We start from the raw sequence: 21,045 nt of genomic DNA on the forward strand, positions 1-21,045 counted from the left end.
CCAGGCCTGATTACTGCCACACCTGTTTCAATCAAGAAATCACTTAAATAGGAGCTACCTGACACAGAGAAGTAGACCGAAAGCACCTCAAAAGCTAGACATCATGCCAAGATCCAAAGAAATTCAGGAACAAATGAGAACAAAAGTAATTGAGATCTATCAGTCTGGTAAAGGTTATAAAGCCATTTCTAAAGCTTTGGGTCTCCAGCGAACCACAGTGAGAGCCATTATCCACAAATGGCAAAAACATGAAACAGTGGTGAACCTTTCCAGGAGTGGCCGGCCGACCAAAATTACCCCAAGAGCGCAGAGACAACTCATCCGAGAGGCCACAAAAGACCCCAGGACAACATCTAAAGAACTGCAGGCCTCACTTGCCTCAATTAAGGTCAGTGTTCACGACTCCACCATAAGAAAGAGACTGGGCAAAAACATTAGGCTCGTCTTAATTTTGCTAAAAAAATCTCAATGATTGCCAAGACTTTGGGGAAAATACCTTGTGGACAGACGAGACAAAAGTTAAACTTTTTGGAAGGTGCGTGTCCCGTTACATCTGGCGTAAAAGTAACACAGCATTTCAGAAAAAGAACACCATACCAACAGTAAAATATGGGGGTGGTAGTGTGATGGTCTGGGGTTGTTTTGCTGCTTCAGGACCTGGATGGCTTGCTGTGATAGATGGAACCATGAATTCTACTGTCTACCAAAAAATCCTGAAGGAGAATGTCCGGCCATCTGTTCGTCAACTCAAGCTGAAGCGATCTTGGGTGCTGCAGCAGGACAATGACCCAAAACACACCAGCAAATCCACCTCTGAATGGCTGAAGAAAAACAAAATGAAGACTTTGGAGTGGCCTAGTCAAAGTCCTGACCTGAATCCTATTGAGATGTTGTGGCATGACCTTAAAAAGGCGGTTCATGCTAGAAAACTCTCAAATAAAGCTGAATTACAACAATTATGCAAAGATGAGTGGGCCAAAATTCCTCCAGAGCGCTGTAAAAGACTCGTTGCAAGGTATCGCAAACGCTTGATTGCAGTTATTGCTGCTAAGGGTGGCCCAACCAGTTATTAGGTTCAGGGGGGAATTACTTTTTCACACAGGGCCATGTAGGTTTGGATTTTTTTTCTCCCTAAATAATAAAAACCATCATTTAAAAACTGCCTTTTGTGTTTACTTGTGTTATCTTTGACTAATAGTTAAATGTGTTTAATGATTAGAAACATTTTGTGTGACAAACATGAAAAAAGAATAAGAAATCAGGAAGGGGGCAAATAGTTTTTTACACCACTGTATATATATATATATATATATATATATATATATATTACACATTATACTCAACAGTATATATTTACAGACATTGTGTCTAACAGAAGCAAAGAAAGATGATAAAGATGATATTTAAAATGAGCCTCACTCAGAAATGCTACAACATTCTGTAAATACCAAACATGAGTGAAATACCAAAAGAAATATTTAGTTACGTAGACCTCGTGACGAACACAGTGCTGATTCTTTGTCAGCCTTGAACTTGGCCTTGATGAAGGTTCTTTAATAATTCAACGTGCCCACGCCTGCAGACTCCTCTTAGTCCTGGGGGGAAGAATACATAGAGACATATGGTGAGGCACATAAAACATGACGGTGCACAATGGTGAACAGACGGAGTGGTACGGGTTTGGCTGGAATAATAGTGAGTCACACGAGGTAGACACAGGTAAATTTGATTTGTGCTAGAAGAAATTAACGGGGAACAATTACACTCGTAGACACACTAGGGGGAGACAAAGCAGCGGCTCAGTAATCCAGTGAGCCAGATCTTATTCACCAGGGCTGAGGTGGATCAGGTGAGGCATCTGGATATTAGACATTAAACACTGGCGTGCTTGGAGTGTTAATTTACTAAAACATAATTGAAATTCAATAAACATTTCCACAGTCCACTAAAGATGAAATATATATTCTGATCACTTTGCGTTCATGTTGTGTTAATCGGTGTAACAGAGTACAGTCTTATATACAGAATACAGTCTTATATTACATATTATATTACCTAGTGTCAAATTTTTATAATGAGATATGACTATAATTAAGCTGCATAGAGTGAAACAGACCCTAATATCACTATAAATTTGTTCCTGATATTAAAAGTAAACTCACTATCTGTTTTTTTATTTTCCAGATTACTTCCTTGAAAAACTCTCCACTCCTGCATCCGCTGTAAAGAGCACAAGTAAGAGACGACCCAACAGCTGTTTTGTTTTCAGGATGTGCCCTCTCTATAGCTAGAGCCTACTGTGTCTAAAACCAATAAAATAAATATCACCAAACTCTCCACGTTGATTATCAAGAGGCACAGTGTAAGTGTAGACAAGCCTGTGTGTTCGTTTTGGTCAGTAGTGACTTTTGCTTCTTACATTTATGTTAAGGCATTTGACAGACACTCTTATCTAGAGCGACTTACACCAGGGTTTTTTATTTGATGTTGCTAGATACAGGAAGCCAGTGAAGGGAGAGGAGAAGTGGTTAATAAAGTGAAAATTTGGATTAGATTTTGGATAATTGGGGACCTCTATTTCCTGTATTTTCCTTTTACTGTATTTCTCTGTCTGCAGGTAAACAACAGATACAAACAGAAGACGTTTACTGTTTGGCTCCATGACCACACACATATACACACACACACACACACACACACACACACACACACACACACACACACACACACAATTCACTCCATGCTGGGCGTCCTTACTGCTGTTCTCCAGCCTGTTCTCAATAAGAGATCTGCATCAGGAGGTGTATGGAGTGTAAAACCTTTACCTGAACATGATCAGCCAACAACATTGATGTAGTTATTACATTAAACATTCAGTACTGTATGTATTATACTGCAGTGTGTAATGTGTATCAGCACTGTACTGCACTGTTTCAGTGAAGTTGATACATAATGTAGATTTTCATATTAATTTGATGTGATACTTAGTTTTATGTACACACAATACTGTTCAAAAGTTTGGGGTCATTTTTTAACTCCATGATGGTCCCTGATTTTTATTTCTTTCTACATTATAAATTAATCTCCTTTGAACAGTTAATGGTGAGATGTTTCTGCTACTTCTGCTCTGTAAAGACTTCATAACGCCTCTAATCTAATTGGTCATTTTTCAGGCTGATAACTCTAAATGAACTTCTCGTCTGAGGCAGAGGTAGGTTTTGGTCTCGCCCTCCTGGGACGGCCTTCATGAGAGCCAGTTTCATTATGGTGCTGGACGGATTTTGCAAATGCACTTGACAATACTGTTCTTGCAAGAACTATTACAGAAAGGCCGACCTCTGTGTCTTATAATAACAACAACTGTTGTTTTACTTGTTGTTACGTAATTACCTAATTCCATATGTGTTATTTTATAGTTTTGAAATCCCCAGTATTGTTGTAGAAGAAAATAAATCACTAAACATAAACAAAGAAATTTGCAAGTGACCCAAAACCCTTGAACGGTAGTGTGTATTAAGTAAAGGTTGTCAAAGAAGGTTCCTGTGTGTTTAATCTGCAGTAATTTTAATTTATCCTACATTTATATTTAGTTTTATAAGCAGTTTAAATACATTCAGAGAGACAAATACAGCTCTACGCTAAAGTTTGTTGTATTTGAAATTCAAAGTGTAAAGTAAACCCAAACTCTGTAACATTTTTTGTAATTTTCTGTAGTTTTGGGGATTAGTTCTCCAGGCTTACTGATGGACTCTTTTGGCTCTTACTGTATCTTTGGTAAGTTTTTGTTTCTCATTTTCAGTCTAGTCCCTGTACTCGAGTGGTTTCAGAGGAGTGTTTTTTGTTTTACCACACAGTGACTGATGCATCATTCAGCGGATGGTCACAGTAAAATATTTGTTTCTATTTCTTTCATTTAATCTACAGTGGTGTGAAAAACTATTTGCCCCCTTCCTGATTTCTTATTCTTTTTTCATGTTTGTCACACAAAATGTTTCTGATCATCAAACACATTTAACTATTAGTCAAAGATAACACAAGTAAACACAAAATGCAGTTTTTAAATGATGGTTTTTATTATTTAGAGAGAAAAAAAATCCAAACCTACATGGCCCTGTGTGAAAAAGTAATTGCCCCCTGAACCTAATAAGTGGTTGGGCCACCCTTAGCAGCAATAACTGCAATCAAGCGTTTGCAATAACTTGCAACGAGTCTTTTACAGCGCTCTGGAGGAATTTTGGCCCACTCATCTTTGCAGAATTGTTGTAATTCAGCTTTATTTGAGGGTTTTCTAGCATGAACCGCCTTTTTAAGGTCATGCCACAACATCTCAATAGGATTCAGGTCAGGACTTTGACTAGGCCACTCCAAAGTCTTCATTTTGTTTTTCTTCAGCCATTCAGAGGTGGATTTGCTGGTGTGTTTTGGGTCATTGTCCTGCTGCAGCACCCAAGATCGCTTCAGCTTGAGTTGACGAACAGATGGCCGGACATTCTCCTTCAGGAGTTTTTGGTAGACAGTAGAATTCATGGTTCCATCTATCACAGCAAGCCTTCCTGGTCCTGAAGCAGCAAAACAACCCCAGACCATCACACTACCACCACCATATTTTACTGTTGGTATGATGTTCTTTTTCTGAAATGCTGTGTTACTTTTACGCCAGATGTAACGGGACACGCACCTTCCAAAAAGTTCAACTTTTGTCTCGTTGGTCCACAAGGTATTTTCCCAAAAGTCTTGGCAATCATTGAGATGTTTTTTTAGCAAAATTGAGCCTTAATGTTTTTTTGCTTAAAAGTGGTTTGCGCCTTGGAAATCTGCCATGCAGGCCGTTTTTGCCCAGTCTCTTTCTTATGGTGGAGTCGTGAACACTGACCTTAATTGAGGCAAGTGAGGCCTGCAGTTCTTTAGATGTTGTCCTGGGGTCTTTTGTGGCCTCTCGGATGAGTTGTCTCTGCGCTCTTGGGGTAATTTTGGTCGGTCGGCCACTCCTGGGAAGGTTCACCACTGTTCCATGTTTTTGCCATTTGTGGATAATGGCTCTCACTGTGGTTCGCTGGAGTCCCAAAGCTTTAGTAATGGCTTTATAACCTTTACCAGACTGATAGATCTCAATTACTTTTGTTCTCATTTGTTCCTGAATTTCTTTGGATCTTGGCATGATGTCTAGCTTTTGAGGTGCTTTTGGTCTACTTCTCTGTGTCAGGTAGCTCCTATTTAAGTGATTTCTTGATTGAAAAAGGTGTGGCAGTAATCAGGCCTGGGGGTGACTACAGAAATTGAACTCAGGTGTGATAAACCACAGTTAAGTTATTTTTTAACAAGGGGGGCAATCACTTTTTCACACAGGGCCATGTAGATTTGGAGTTTTTTTTCTCCCTTAATAACGTAAACCTTCATTTAAAAACTGCATTTTGTGTTCAATTATGTTATCTTTGACTAATAGTTAACAGTTTTTGATGAGCAGAAACATTTAGGTGTGACAAACATCCAAAAGAATAAGAAATCAGGAAGGGGGCAAATAGTTTTTCACACCACTGTACATAAATAAATTAACTGGAAGTTGTACAGTATGTGATATATATGGTCCAATACAGTGAAGAGTGTTCAGACGCTACACTGGGGAGACAGAACAACCTCTTTATAAAAGGATGTAACAACACAGAAGGAGTAACATCTCAGGGCCAGAATCAGCAATATACCTTCACCTAAAGGACAAAAGACACACGTTTGAGAATGATGGTTCGAGAGAGGAGTGAAAGAAGCCAGCTAGGTACAGGTGGAAAATCCTTCTCTCAACAGAGGTGGAGGTCTTCAATACAACCTGTCTCCTCCATCCTGAGGAAGGTCAAGACCTCTTCACACGTCCACCAGGAGAGACAGACTTAACGACTCCGCTTATTCTCTCTGTTCATTAAACCCTAAAGACTCTCCCTAATCTCTCTCCCTATTGTCTTCCTAACAGCTTACTGTAGATGCTTTCACAGTTCTGTATGAACATCTTTGAGAATAATTTTTTATTTAAAAGTTAAACTAAATAGTAATCTCAGGGTACAGTCTGATTACACCAAACATGTGATAATTATGTTATTATACTAGAATAGGATGATATTTTTAAAGATCTTTTAAAATCATTATTCAGGGAAGTTAACACTCTTTGTGTCAAGCTGATAAATAAACAACCGTGTTTGTGAGGAAGTTTACATTCCTGACTATTTTTTTTTTTATATAAGGATTTGAGATTGAGAGATAAATTTATAGCTAAGCGCTTTTTGGATAATTTATTTAATCACCTCCCTGAATCACAATGATCATGATTTGAAATTAATGAGACAATAACAATATAAACTAGAGAGGTACATTTCCTGAAGAAAATGTGAGTGGTGCTTGCCGTGGCGAAACTCTGACCCTCCATATCTCTACGACAATGGGATCTTGATAGCAACATGCTAATACAGCTAGCATCAAGCTAGCACCATGCTAATCAGCTAAACATCATGCTAATTACACTAGCATGATGCTAGGACCATTCTATACATGTGATTAGCGAAAAGTTAGCATATTGCTAGCGACATGCTAATAGCGTTAGCATCATGCTAGCGATGTGCTGATGAAATTAGCATAAAGCTAGAAACATGCTAATTTTGTTAGCATCATGCTAGCAAAATGCTAATCGCGTTAGCATCATGCTAACAGCATGCTAATGAGGGTGCTAGGGGGCGTGGCTCATGAGCATGATGATAAATGCAAAAGAGTGTCTCTACGACAGTCAGATCCACAGTTAAATCAATGTTAAGTCTGTAGGTGGTTAATTGCCCCCTGCGGGGCAATTAACCACCCACCCCTTAGAAAAGTCACAGCACCCCGTTCCCGAAGATGGGCCGCACGGTTTGACACCTCACTCATGGGACTCAGTCAAAGTTGGTCTCAATGTTAAGTCTGTGGGTGGTTAATTGCCCCCTGCGGGGGCAATTAACCACCCACCCCTTCAAACAGTCAGAGCACCCTACTCCCGAATAAGCCGCACGGTTTGACACCTCATTCGTGGGTCTACGACGAACGGTGCGGGACTCAGTCAAAGTTGTTGTCAGTGTTAAGTCTGTGGGTGGTTAATTGCCCCCTGCGGGGGCAATTAACCACCCACCCCTTCAAACAGTCAAAGCAACCTACTCCCGAATAAGCCGCACGGGTTGACACCTCATTCATGGGTCTACGACGAACGGTGCGGCACTAGTAATTTTTTAAAATTCCCATTATAAGTCAATGGGCAAAGTCGCCAAAATCCCCATTCAAATTCTATGGGGCAACTTTGGGGACCTCTCTTGCCCCGGGGGTCAAACTTATTCCCCTTGTGAGGCTGCAATCCTCTTCAAATGTGGTAAATCTGACGTTTCTACAAATTTCACTCTCTGTGCTACAATCCGTCAAAGTTGGCCTCAATGTTAAGTCTATGGGATTTTTTTGGCCGGTTCATTGCCCCCTGCGGGGGCAATGAACCGCCCACCCCTTATAAAAGTCATAGCACCCCATTCCCGTATAAGCCGCACGATTTGACACCTCACTCATGGGTCTATGACAAACGGTGCGGGACTAGTTACGCGCCAAACTTTTGTACGGAAGAATTTTGCAAGATAACAATAGTGATGCTTTGCAAGCACCACTAATAATATAAATAATCAGCTGTTTATGCCTCAATTTCTTTTTTGAATTCAGTAAATTGGGAATTCTGGTATCCTGAATATAGGACGAGCAATTTACCACTTTCCTTAATTACATTTACACATGATTTAATACTATATACAAAGTGTATATAAATTTTTACACACACACACAAACACACACACACACACACACACACACGTAAATAAGAATATTGTAATTGTGTGTAATTGTATCAGGGCTGTGTGATGTTACACTATTATTTTTTCATAACACTTTTTTCATACACTATATGATATGTATTAGTATGAAATCATCATCATTCAGAATAAATAGTGTTTTAAACAGACAAAAACATTATTACATAAACAGAAGGCAGAATTTCATACCCCAAGCCCCCCTTAAGTTTCACTGTTTCATGAGCTGAATGAGATGGTGCCTTTTTTAAGAAGAAGGTGAACCCCCTTCATGAGCATTCCATGACACTTTGCCTTGGTTTAGACCTTCTAGCAGCATCGTGCAGAACTATACAACAGGGTTTTTAGACAAGAAGAAATGTCCATGAATGTGCTCATTTCTGGAGACATAATTTAGTCGAATATCTTTAATTTTTTCAAACGATAAATTTTATGACTGCCTAAAAAACAAGGACATACAGAAAGGGTCCACTAGGGGGCACCTTAATAAAAAAACACTTTACTGTAGGTCTTCTCACCTAAATACACCTGTATACGGGCACAATTCAGTACAATATTAATGAAAATAAAAGGGTTAAGTTCATTTGCTTTGTGCTGTAGACTTTATATCGTCTATAAGCAAAAAGTTACTCAGACAATGACAACATCTAAAACCAGCAGTGAACCAGATTGAGAATCTTCAGTATCACACGTATCATTACATGTGAAGTGGTTCAAAGTGGGCAGGTCACATGTCATGTTATTATTTACAGGTGAAGGTCAGGTGATCATTATAAAGATGAGTGTTTTTTTTTTTTTTTTGCTGTTTCTTTTTAATGAAACCAGTCCAACTAAAGAAGCTATCAATTATTTCACATAATTTTCCATTTATAATTCAGTATCCCAAATGTCTCATTAAAACAATAAATAACCAATAAAAGGCATTACTTACTTATAATGATTAACAGATTGAACATTAAATTATAACCCTAACCCTAAGGTTGTAAAGTTGTAGTATAAGGTTACTGGGTTTAATTTAATCTGCAATAAATTTAACTAAGTTAGACACTTTTATTCTCATCATTGCTCATAAGCAAAAGTTTGTTGAATTTGAAAGATTAAGTAAAAAGTAAAAAAAAAAAAAAAAAAAAAATATATATATATATATATATATATATATATACACATTTGCTAATGTTTCTTTATTACAGTTCTAATTTCTTTTTACAGTATTTGGCTTTCAAATTCAATTTCTAATATTATTTGTCATACACAGTACAATATGCAGTGAAATGCTTAAAGGTATTGAAGAATAGTTATCCAGCCACCCTGAAGGAATGTTTAAAAAAAAAAAAAAAAAAATTATATATATATATATATATATATATATATATATATATATATATATATATATATATATTAGTATAATTATACTTATTATAAAAATACACAAAACATAATATAAATGTTAATATTAAGAAATGATGGAGCTCAATATTTTTGTAAAGTACTGTACAGTAGGTGTCTATATACAATTTAGACATCATACAATTTGTCCTTCCAGAAGGACAACCATCTCTGCAGCAATCCACCTATCAGGCCTATATGGTAGAGGGGCCAGACGGAAGCCCCTTCTTAGTAAAAGGCACATGGCAGCCCATCTGGAGTTTGCCAAAAGGCACCCGAAGGACTCTCAGACCATGAGAAACAAAATTCTCAGGTCTGATGAGACTCTCTGGCCACTCTACCATATAGGCCTAATTGGCCAGAGAGACATGTTTTAAATTTTTTATAAATTTGCAAAAATCTCAAGTAAACGTTTTTCATGTTGACATTATGGGGTGTTGTGTGTAAAATTCTGAGAAAAAAAAATTGAATCCATTTAAGAATAAGGCTGTGACATAAAATGTGGAAAAAAGTGATGCGCTGTGAATACTTTCCGGATGCACTGTATCAAAGGTCATTTGACATTATTAGGTTACAAAATCCTTAGGAGTCAGGCAGGTCCACTTGCATTTTTTTGCATCAAAAGTATTTACAATGCCCGGTCATATTTAATTATATACACTCACCTAAAGGATTATTACACTCTAAAAACTAACTCAGAGGACCTTTTACCACTACTTGATTTAATACATGGATGCAAGTTAAACATTCTAATTAATTGATTTAGATGAACTTTCTAAGTTGCAAACTTTATTTTTATAAGTTGTGATCAAATAATAATGCTGGTAATTATATTAACCTAATTTTGCATGTAATTTAAACTCAAATTTAATTGTTAATGGGTTGAAAACAAAATTTAAGTTGTCTTAACTTTAAAAAGTTGCCATAATAAGTTAATTTTTTTAAGTTATATCCTACCCCCTATGCCTGGACGTGTTCCAGTGGTAAGATTGTGTGTTAGCAGACTTATAGGCTAACCAAACTCAATATAAACAAAATTTCATGGTAAGTAACACTTCAATTTACATCTAATACAGTAGTTCTACTAAGGTAATGAATTTGCACTTGTTTCATTGAGATATCTGCTCAGCAAGAGAGCTGTTTGGAAAAACATTATTCAAGTTTTGCTAATTTGACCATTTGACTGTAAGCTACATAATGTTAACTAATTTTAGTCACAGCCACAGTTTTTAAAAGTCTTTTGTTCATTCACATAGATGGCTGTGTGCTTCCACTGTAGGCAAATTGTAGTAGCAAAGAAGTAAAAGCAGAGTGTTTCTTTTATTTTAGTTTGCTTGTATTTTAGTTACTTTTGTAATACAGTTCAAAGTTAATATTTGTCTGGGTTTTGTGGTATTTTTCATAACATTAAAGGGTATGTAAAATGTTGGCATTGTGATTCTGACAGTATCACTGAGGTGTATGTGTCCACCTGAAATTAATATTTTGCATCAATAGTTATTCAATAGACATTATCAATCTAATTAGATTAGTGTGTTGTTAAGTTTGTCAATATTGTTTTAAAAAATGGGCTGTGAGTGCAAACTGTAAATTTATCTCTCTCATTGGAAATGACTGCCATTCAGAGCTTAGTCTTTTGGAATGTTCTATGACATGCTACTTGGCTTTTGACTGTTATTTTTATAGAGATTTGCCTAACTTTTTTGTGATAGCATAATTTATTATGCTTAGTTATTCTTAATGAGGACCAGTTGAATTTAGAGTTTTTTATTTGCATTTTATGCAAGATTTATATATAATTTGTTCACATACTCAACTGCAGTTGAAAATAAAAGCTTATTGCACAAAAATAATGGTTGAACTAATGTCTTTTTTTTTATTTACTACATTAACAAAAACCAAAAAACCCTACATAAAAAGAAACCTGAAAAAAAAATGTATTTGGAGTCACTTAATTTTTTAAATGGTTGCTATTTGAAATTTTGTATAAATTATTATAGTAATTAAACAACATATTAAATTGCTTTAAAACAATATGGTAAAGCCATTTGGAGCAACATAATTTATACGAGTTATCAACTTAAAAACTTGCCTTTTGTCTAACAGTTAATAAGTAAGGGGTAATTAAAATAATCTTTGACTGAAGAGGAAAAGCTAATTCCCCCAACGCAAAGAAGCTTGTTGGTTCAAAATAATTTCAAATGAAGTTGTCATAACTCAAAAAGACTAATGCAAAACGTTGCGTTAATTTTTTTTTGTTGAGTCTAAACATTTCTTTTTAGAGTGTAGGAACACTATACTAATACGGTGTTTGACCCCCTTTCACCTTCAGAACTGCCTTAATTCTATGTGGCATTGATTCAACAAGGTGCTGAAAGCATTCTTTAGAAATGTTGGCCCATATTGATATTATAGCATCTTGCAGTTGATGGAGATTTGTGGGATGCACATCCAGGGCACGAAGCTCCCGTTCCACCACATCCCAAAGACGCTCTATTGGGTTGAGATCTGGTGAATGTGGGGGCCATTTTAGTACAGTGAACTCATTGTCATGTTCAAGAAACCACTTTGAAATGATTCGAGCTTTGTGACATGGTGCATTATCCTGCTGGAAGTAGCCATCAGAGGATGGGTACATGGTGGTCATAAAGGGATGGACATGGTCAGAAACAATGCTCAGGTAGCCTGTGGCATTTAAACGATGCCCAACTGGCACTAAGGGGCCTAGAAAGTGTGCCTAGAAAACATCCCCGACACCATTACACCATTACACCACCAGCCTGCACAGTGGTAACAAGGCATGATGGATCCATGTTCTCATTCTGTTTAACCCAAATTCGTACTCTACCATTTGAATGTCTCAACAGAAATCGAGATTCATCAGACCAGGCCAACTGTTTAACTGTTGTGCAAATTGTAGCCTCTTTTTCCTATTTGTAGTGGAGATGAGTGGTACCCAGTGGGGTCTTCCGCTGTTGTAGCCCATCCGCCTCAAGGTTGTGTGTTTTGTGGCTTCACAAATGCTTTGCTGCATACCCCGGTTGTAACGAGTGGTTATTTCAGTCAAAGTTGCTCTTCTATCAGCTTGAATCAGTCGGCCCATTCTCCTCTGACCTCTAGCATCAACAAGGCATTTTCGCCCACAGGACTGCCGCATACTGGATATTTTTCCCTTTTTTACACCATGTTTCGTAAACACTAGAAATGGTTGAGGGTGAAAATCCCAGTAACTGAGCAGATTGTGAAATACTCAGACCGGCCCAACTGGCACCAACAACCATGCCACGCTCAAAATTGCTTAAATCACCTTTCTTTCCCGTTCTGACATTCAGTTTGGAGTTCAGGAGATTGTCTTGACCAGGACCACACCCCTAAATGCATTGAAGCAACTGCCATGTGATTGGTTGATTAGATAATTGCATTAATGATAAATTGAACAGGTGTTCCTAATAATCCTTTAGGTGAGTGTGCATACAGTAAGTGTAGTACATCATTTGAACCTGTAAAAATTCTACTTTTATTTATATATAATCAGAACAAAACATTGTGCCTTTGTAAAATTAAGAAAATGAACGGGGTGGCTTTCAGCTGTTTCAGTCTCCAACAATATCTTTCTGAAACGCGTCACTAAAATTAACTGAAACGCCGTAAATTCTGCACACACGGATATGAGAAATATATCTATAAAAAGCCAAAAGGTTCTACTTTAAAATAAAATTTGTTAAATAAAAAAAATTATATTCATATTCTATATTTAATCAGCAGTGAGGCAGTTTTTTTGGGGGGTGCAAACTAGATTAAAATGAAATCAGGTGTAAATGTTTTGAAAATGTTAAATATAATATGTCTGGTTGATGTTGATGTCTCAGGTTTAAGATCCACTACATACGTACATATGGTCTATGTCTCATTAACAGATTTAAATACTGTGTGTCTATATCCATTAATTGCCCCACCGTTTACTTTAAACAATGTGAGCTTACACTTTTCAATTAATTTATTTTTAGTAGTGTAACTGCATCACCCTCGCACTTTAACACACAAGTGTCAAGGAAAACACAGACTGATGATGACACTCTGTTATTCCCATCCGGATGGGAAACTGGACTCTTCCTGGTCCTGGATCTCTTGTAATTATTAAAGTGGATGGACAGACGATAAGTCTCTGTCTGCACCTGTGACTGCGTTCTGTATAACCAGCACATGGACTGACCTCTGGGGACAGGGATGTTGTCACTGCTGGTCACAGGGTGTGTGTGTGTGTTGTAGAGCAGTTTATGGTAAGCAGCAACAAAAACACCATGGAAATGCCAGGTGTGTGATGTTCACTTGTGTCTTTATTTGAACGGTTCATATATGTGAGTCTATACATGGGGGGTAAGAGTGGGCTTTTACAAACCAAACATCGTTTTTCATGTTGCACTTGTCACATCATTTTGGAGTAAAAACTCCAGGCTACAAGATCCAGTTTAAAAAAGTCTTATAGACAAATGTTGTCTTGTTTTAGTTACGTTTGTTGTTGTTGTTGTTTTAATGCATAATTGTTATTTTCTCCAAAATACAAACTTGTATACACATGCTGATCACATATTACTGTAGCCCAGTTTGTGATAAATACAATTAAATTTAGACTTTAGATGTTTAAATGTTTATAAGTGACTTGAAAATGCACAAATGTCAGGACGTGTCAGAACTTCTTTAGTGCCCTAAAACACCCGCAGAGCCCTAAGGGTTTAAGAACTGTCCCCCACATTATTACACCCTGTTAGGATCCTGATACACACAATGTGATGAGAACTCACAGGACTGAGACTAAACAGCTGTGTGTCCATAACAAAACCTCTGGTTAGTGAGACTCATCAGCAAAAAAAGGCTTCAGTTTCTTTTGTAGGGATCATAACCAATGGATTCTGGAGGTCATGTGACCTGATGAGAGCCTATTCCAGAGTGATGGGAGCATCGCTTCATACCTTCCCTTCTTTACCCTGACACGCCCATCATGCATAGTGTCCACTGTACAAGCCTCTGGAGACAGTGTTATGATCTGGGGTTGATCAGTTACTCAGGTCGAGACTCAGTAACGTTATGGGGCAATAAAATGAAGTCAGCTGACCACCTGAATGTACTGAATCACCAGAGGATCACATCTATGGAGGGTTTAATTCACTGATGACACGGGACGTATTCCAGGACTCAGAGTGTGAGAGAGTGATTATGGGAGCACGAGGAATCATTAAGTGTGTGTGTGTGTGTGTCCAAAATAATAATAAACAACATTCTTTTAAACATTTCTTGTGTAAATGATGCAAATAAATTACTTTGTATTCAGTTGGTACATGCTGTTAAAAGATATTCTTTACTTTTTGTGCACAAAATGTGATACAAAATGTGTGGGTGTGTGTGTATGTGTGTGTGATGTGTGTGTGTGTGTGTGTGTGTGTGTGTGTGTGTGATGTCACTTCCTCTTGCTGGTTTAAAACATCGCCCCCAGTCTCTCTGACTTCAGTGTCCTAAAGACAGTAGATGATGTGTGTTCTCTCTGTAATCTGTCTCCTGCTCTGTGTCTCTGTACACACGGCTCACAGCGGTGAGTAAACCACTACACACTCTATACACAGCTCTTATACACACCACACATTACCACTGGGGTTCATTCATTCTCTAGAACAGCAGCTCTCACAGTAGTGCAGCTTTATATTAATGTACTCGCTCTAGTGCTTTATCGTTTCCATAGTAACAGATCAATTACAGGGACGTGTACAGTGGAGACTCCACAGATAGAGACTGTTGTTGAACAGGTATTAATAGTTTGTGACTAATGAGGGTTCCTGTATTTATAATGATTTATAATTTAGTGTTAAATCTACAGATTGTTGCTGCGGTGATGTTTTACAGACTGATCACATTTTAATGTAGTTTTTATTTTTGTTTTTACAGTCCTGTACTATAAGACTGGAACAGAGGGGAGAGGTGTTACTCTTGATTGTAAAAAGGCTGGTAGTGTGACTTGGAGTAAAGGAGTTCCTGAAGGGACACGGCCCATCCTCACTGTTACACCTGGAGGAGACACCATTAAACACAACCCTGATCCAGATCACAGATACAGTGTGTTAGATGATTTATCACTCATGATAAGGGATCTGTCTCTCTCAGACTCGGGGATTTACTACTGTAACACTGATACTGTCTACAATCTGACTGTCACTCCATTACAAGGTGAGTGTAACGTCTATAACTGTATGTGTGTGTGTGTGTGTGTGTGTGTGTGTGTGTGTGTGTGTGTGTGTGGTTAATGTGACGTACACAGCTTAACTTATAGAGACGTCATTTCATTTACACACAAGTTAAAACTTAAGTGAAACCAAGAGACACACACACACACACACACACACACACACACACACACACACACACACACACACACACACACAATAGTGTAACAGTAAATGAGAATACTGAGATTGTGTGTATTAGTGACTGTGTGATGTAACACTATTTATACACATTGATACACAATTAAAACACCTGTAAGTCCAGAGTAAAGAAGCAGTGTGTTCTACACAGATATAAATATTATTGTCTGTTGAAGGTGTGTGTATAATCAGGAGTCAGAGGATGAGGACAGTGCAGTAGTGACTGTAACAGTGTAGGGAACAAGTGAACATCAGGTCTTCACCCCACTGGAAAAGGAAATGAAACATTTCCCATGAGTCATTGCGTCTTGCTGGACTGTGAACAAAATAAGGATTTATATATTTATTATTATTATTATTATTATTATTATTATTATTATTATCGAGGATGACATCATGACAATAAGACACAGTAATTTAAATTTAATTTAATTTAATCAAGAACTCCTTACTGTTATATCGGCTAGTAATCTGTAAATATAAAACATATAAATCTCTTTTAAATAAATCTCTTTATAAATTAAATCTTTTAAATTAATTAAATCAGTTACTCATAAGTTATACACATATATAATACGTTATATATTTTAGAATGGTATCAGTTTTCCCTTAACAGACATTCCCTGCACATGGAGTAGGGTGTAGGGTGTAGGGAGTAGGGTGTAGGGAGTAAGCTGTAGGGAGTAAGGTGTAGGGTGTAGGGTAAAGGGAGTAGGGTGTAGGGTGTAGGGAGTAGGGTGTAGGGAGTAGGGAGTAGTAATTTCAATGTATATGGACTTGTCGATTCATTCTCAGTTTTTAAACATCAGGTTATTGTACAGATTAGAGACAGCGAGTGATTTATTTATTCTCACCACAGAAGTGGGTGGTCTGGAGGGTCGGAACAATGTTTGAATTTCTGATTCTGTATTTGGATTTGATCGAGCGGAGGGAGTCACGTGGGATTCCCATGAGTTAGTTATTGTTCGTGTTAGTGAAGGCGAGGAAAGCACATTTCACAAAATAATAATTGCTTCTGTTGTAGGATTCGACATATTAGCCACAGATTCCACACACAAGTTTTATTCCGCGGTTGCAAATCATCACCCATGTTTTCTGCCGCTTTAATATTCAGACATCATTTGGACAGTTCTGAATACGTCACTGTCTTCACAACACATTGTGATTGAACAGTGATGATCATTATACTGTCAAACTCTGTTAAACACTATTTAATACCTGTTACTACAAATCAGGGAAATGAAGCGACAAGTCCATATACACTGAAGTGACTTCCGTTTACTGAGAATCACGTATCATGTACCATGTGTGTTTGTGAGCATCTCATAGGTGTATGTGGAGAGAGTGTGTGTGTGAGTGTGTGTGTGTGAGTGTTTGTGTTCTGAGTTTGTGTGTGATTATGCAAATATTATTTTTCTTCACTTGGAGAAAACAATGTGTAGCCAGCTTGGCCAAACATGTACATAAACGGCTCTTGTCTACACCCCGTTAGAGACCCCCCCCCCCCCCCCTTCCCCATGAAGCTTTCAGGCTTTTTAAAATTATTTAAATAATAATAATAATCATGCTGCTTTTGCTGTTGAATAATTATTTGAGCACTAGAATTAGAATTAGAATTTGAATGTCTGGAATGTGGTTGTGACTGAAATAAAGCTGCTCACATCGGCACACTTTCACTTTCGTAAAAGGCGATATGAACAGCTTCATCTTAGTCATAAAGAGCGGCAACTTTTATGAAGCAGACGAAAAGGTAAAAACAATAACAATTTAATACCCCTAGAACGACCCAGATGAGGATGGGTTCCCTGGTGAGTCTGGTTCCTCTCCAGGTTCCTTCCTCCTGCCATTTTCTCTCAGCACCGTCACCCTCGACTTGTTCACCAGGGACGATCTGATCATTCTGATTCATACATATTTTTCATGTTTATATACATTTCCTTAATTTTCTTTTTGATTGTGTAAAGCTGCTTCGTGGAAATGAAAATTGTTAAAAGCGCTATAGAAATAAAATTGAATAAAGCACTTTCTTAACTAGTTATATTTCACACTCAAATATTCGTCAGGCTTGTTTTTAGTCACACAGTGAAGTGTTTGATTATCAGCATTTATGTTTGTTTCCTGCATTATTTTTATTTCTAATCTGTCAGTTTATGCTCTTTATGCTGTAGACGTTACATCAGCTGTAAATAATGTGACCATATGCTCAATGGCGGCTCCAGCAGGAACAACCTCTCACCCCAGCACTCCCAGTGGCAGTGAGACGGACTCTTCAGGTCAGTACCAGAGCATCATTACATCTGATGTGGTTTAAAGTGCAAAGGTCACATATGAATCATTTCATTCTTCACATGTTGGGTTCAGATGATCGTTATAAAGACTAGAGGGTTCTTTATGAAGTAAATTACCCAGCTGTAGTCTCTAGCTGCTGTTTATGCTGATGTTATCGTATCAGTGTGAAGACAGACAGGTCATCTGTAGAAGGTCTTTAAAACTGAATTTAAAAGTTTAAGATGCCTTTAGGTTTGAAAAAGGATATTACTAATTCCTTAGTGAAGATGCCCTTAAGAGGAAACTGATATGATGTCCTTCACAAATCTCAGTGTTTCGTGAAGGACCTCAGCCACCCCAGTAATAGACTGTTCTCTCTGTTGTGGTCAGGGAAGAGCTTCCGCTCCCTGAAGGCCAACACAGAGAGACTGAGGAGAAGCTCAGATCACAGGACTAATCATCTCTGCGTTTTTGCACACCGCACAGAAATCGACACTTATGGACATTATACATCTGTTCACTCATGCACATTTGCACATACCTCGGTACACTGTAGACCGGACACTCATGGACATTGCACATTTGCACACTTACTGGACATTCCATTTATTTCCATTTTCATTTTCATTTAAATTCATTTCTATTTTTGTCTATATTTGCACAGATAAGTTTTTATATTTCTTATTTATTTTATATTTTGTTCTATTTTCTTGTGTTTCTTTAGCTAAACTTACTCTAATTTTATTTTATCTTTTTTATTTATTCCACTATTTATTTCTTTTTATTTTTTAAGGTCACGGGTGGTTGTATAAGCATTTCACTGCATATCGGACTGTGTATGACTGTGTTTGTGACAAAAAGAATTAGAACTTTGTGTTAAGATTGTTTAGGCTTTAATGTGTCCTGAGAACCTCCCCAATAGGTCTCTAGTTTGTCTGGTCCTGAAGATGTCCTGCAGTCCTACCGTACCCGTGTCCATATAACAGGATGTGAGTTAGTATAGAACACTGTTATTTTCATGTCTGTTTTGCTCGTCAAAACCACTAACACCGCCTCACTGCTGCAGAACTCGAGACATTTACACACAACTGCGTCAGTCTCACGTCCACTCTGACCACGAGCTGTCACTTTTAGAGACGTGTCCCATCTACACACACTGACCTTCTTATTCAGAAGCAAGGTATTTTTACTTCAAAAGCACAGAATGTTTCTCCAGATTACAGTCTTAAAATATAACACATAAATCAGTAGTTAAGTATGAACCAGTCAGAGAGGTTATGAAGCAGTGTGGACACTAATCCTACACCCACCCCACTAGACTCGTAATTTAAAACATTAGTAAATAGATTTTTACTACATTTTTACTGAATGTGGTGCGTTAGCAAGACAAAGTTATACTTGAGTCCAAGCTTACATATACACAAAGGAAACAAACGTAACTAGATTCATGTGATTGCAAGTGAGATGACATATGGGAACACTTCACTCAGAACCAAAATCTGGAAAACAATGTCAACATAAAAGTCCACAGATACAAGAATAGTTTAATGGATCCCAAACACCCTTCAAGAAACTCACTACTAGACCAGACGCTGCTGAACTTGTTGGAAAGGGTGAAGTATATGATATTGACAGGACTGGACATGGATCAGTGAATGGTTCTGACACCACAGGGCATGGCTCAGGTGAAGCGGGCATGGCTCAGTAGATGCAGGATCAACTGAAAGCTTCTCATCACCTAAAGGACTAACAGAAAACCTATTAAAACAATTCTGAAGCATGTTTGTACCAACAAGGCTAACAAGCCACAATGATGATCCATATTTAGGGCGTGTGAGATGCTCTCACTTCTGTTTGTTAAAACCACTTAGTACAAACACATCATTCTCACGTCCACTCTGACCTCAGGCTATAGTTTAAAAAAAAAAACAAAAAAAAAACATTTTTTAGTTTTTTTAGAACGATGTTTCTGCAGCTTGCAGTATTAAAATATGAAACTAATATATAACTTAGTACTGTATCAACCAGTTAGAGATGTTATAGCACTTGTATTCCTCACTCTTTATAGCATTACTCAGTAAACTTTAAAAGGAATTAGTCAAGAACTGGTAACTTATTTAACCCTAACTGATGCAGTAAGGAACTTCTCATTTCTTAAACAACCTTGTCTGAAGACATATTCTGTGGTCATGGTAAAGATGTTGCTCTATTTCAGAAAAGTCAAATTACTGGCCTGCGTTTGGTGAAATCAAATCATGAATAAAAAACAACAGAAAAAGACACAGTTATGTTTAATAATAAAAGTAAGAGAACAATGAATCCTGATTTATCCTTTTCCAGAGTGATGGGTGTATCAGGATGTGAAAAGAGGTGGATTAATCATGCGTACCCATCACGTCTAGTGCCTACCATACAAGCCAGTGTGGGCAGTGTTATGATCTGTGGTTGCTTCTGTTTGTGGATCTAGGTTCAGCAAAGTTATCTGCCAAGATAATGAGGTCAGCTGATGACCTGAATGTTCTGAATGACCAATTTTTTCCATTAATATTTTTTTTTGTCATGGGAATATTCCAATATTCCTAATGTTGCCAGTTTTTCTTTAGGCTCAAATTGTGAAAAAGTGGTTCAGGGAGCATGAGACATCATTTTCACACATGGATTGGAAGCCACAGAGTTCAGACAATAACCCCATTGAGAATCTTAGGAACGTGCTGGAAATGGCTTTATGCAGAGGTCCGACTCTCACATCATTAACACAGGATCTTGAAGAGAAATTAACGTGACTCTGGATAAAAATAAATGTAACCTTGCATAAACTTATTGAAAGAATGTATTATGTTCGTGCCATATTCAAAGTAAAATGCTGTCTGAAGAAACCCTCTTGTTTTCCTAAGTATTATTATTTTTTCCACCCTTTTAAGCTTTTTGGTAGGTCTTAAAATCCTCAAAAACCCATGAGAATTATAAGGCAGGTTAGAATCTGCTGCCATTCAATTAAGTTTTTTAATTAAATTTTACTTGTAAAGCGCTTTTAACAATTGTCATTGTCGCAAAGCAGCTTAACACAATCGAAATATTTTTTTAGGTCTGTATAGAATGTGAGTGTGCATGAATCAAAATAAGCA

The 21,045-nt window shown here is 37.5% G+C and overlaps 1 protein-coding gene across 1 annotated transcript in view; it reads left to right on the forward strand.

The window, feature by feature from the left end:
* Positions 1-21,045, forward strand: part of LOC128510845 (uncharacterized) — a 220,576-nt gene that overhangs the window by 98,828 nt on the left and 100,703 nt on the right. Inside the window, exon 2 of the mRNA XM_053483382.1 lies at positions 15,177-15,455. Coding sequence (XP_053339357.1) covers positions 15,177-15,455 — 279 coding nt within the window. The remainder of the gene's footprint in view (positions 1-15,176; positions 15,456-21,045) is intronic.

This window comes from Clarias gariepinus, chromosome 2 (assembly GCF_024256425.1).
Source record: "Clarias gariepinus isolate MV-2021 ecotype Netherlands chromosome 2, CGAR_prim_01v2, whole genome shotgun sequence".
NCBI classification, from domain to species: domain Eukaryota; kingdom Metazoa; phylum Chordata; class Actinopteri; order Siluriformes; family Clariidae; genus Clarias; species Clarias gariepinus.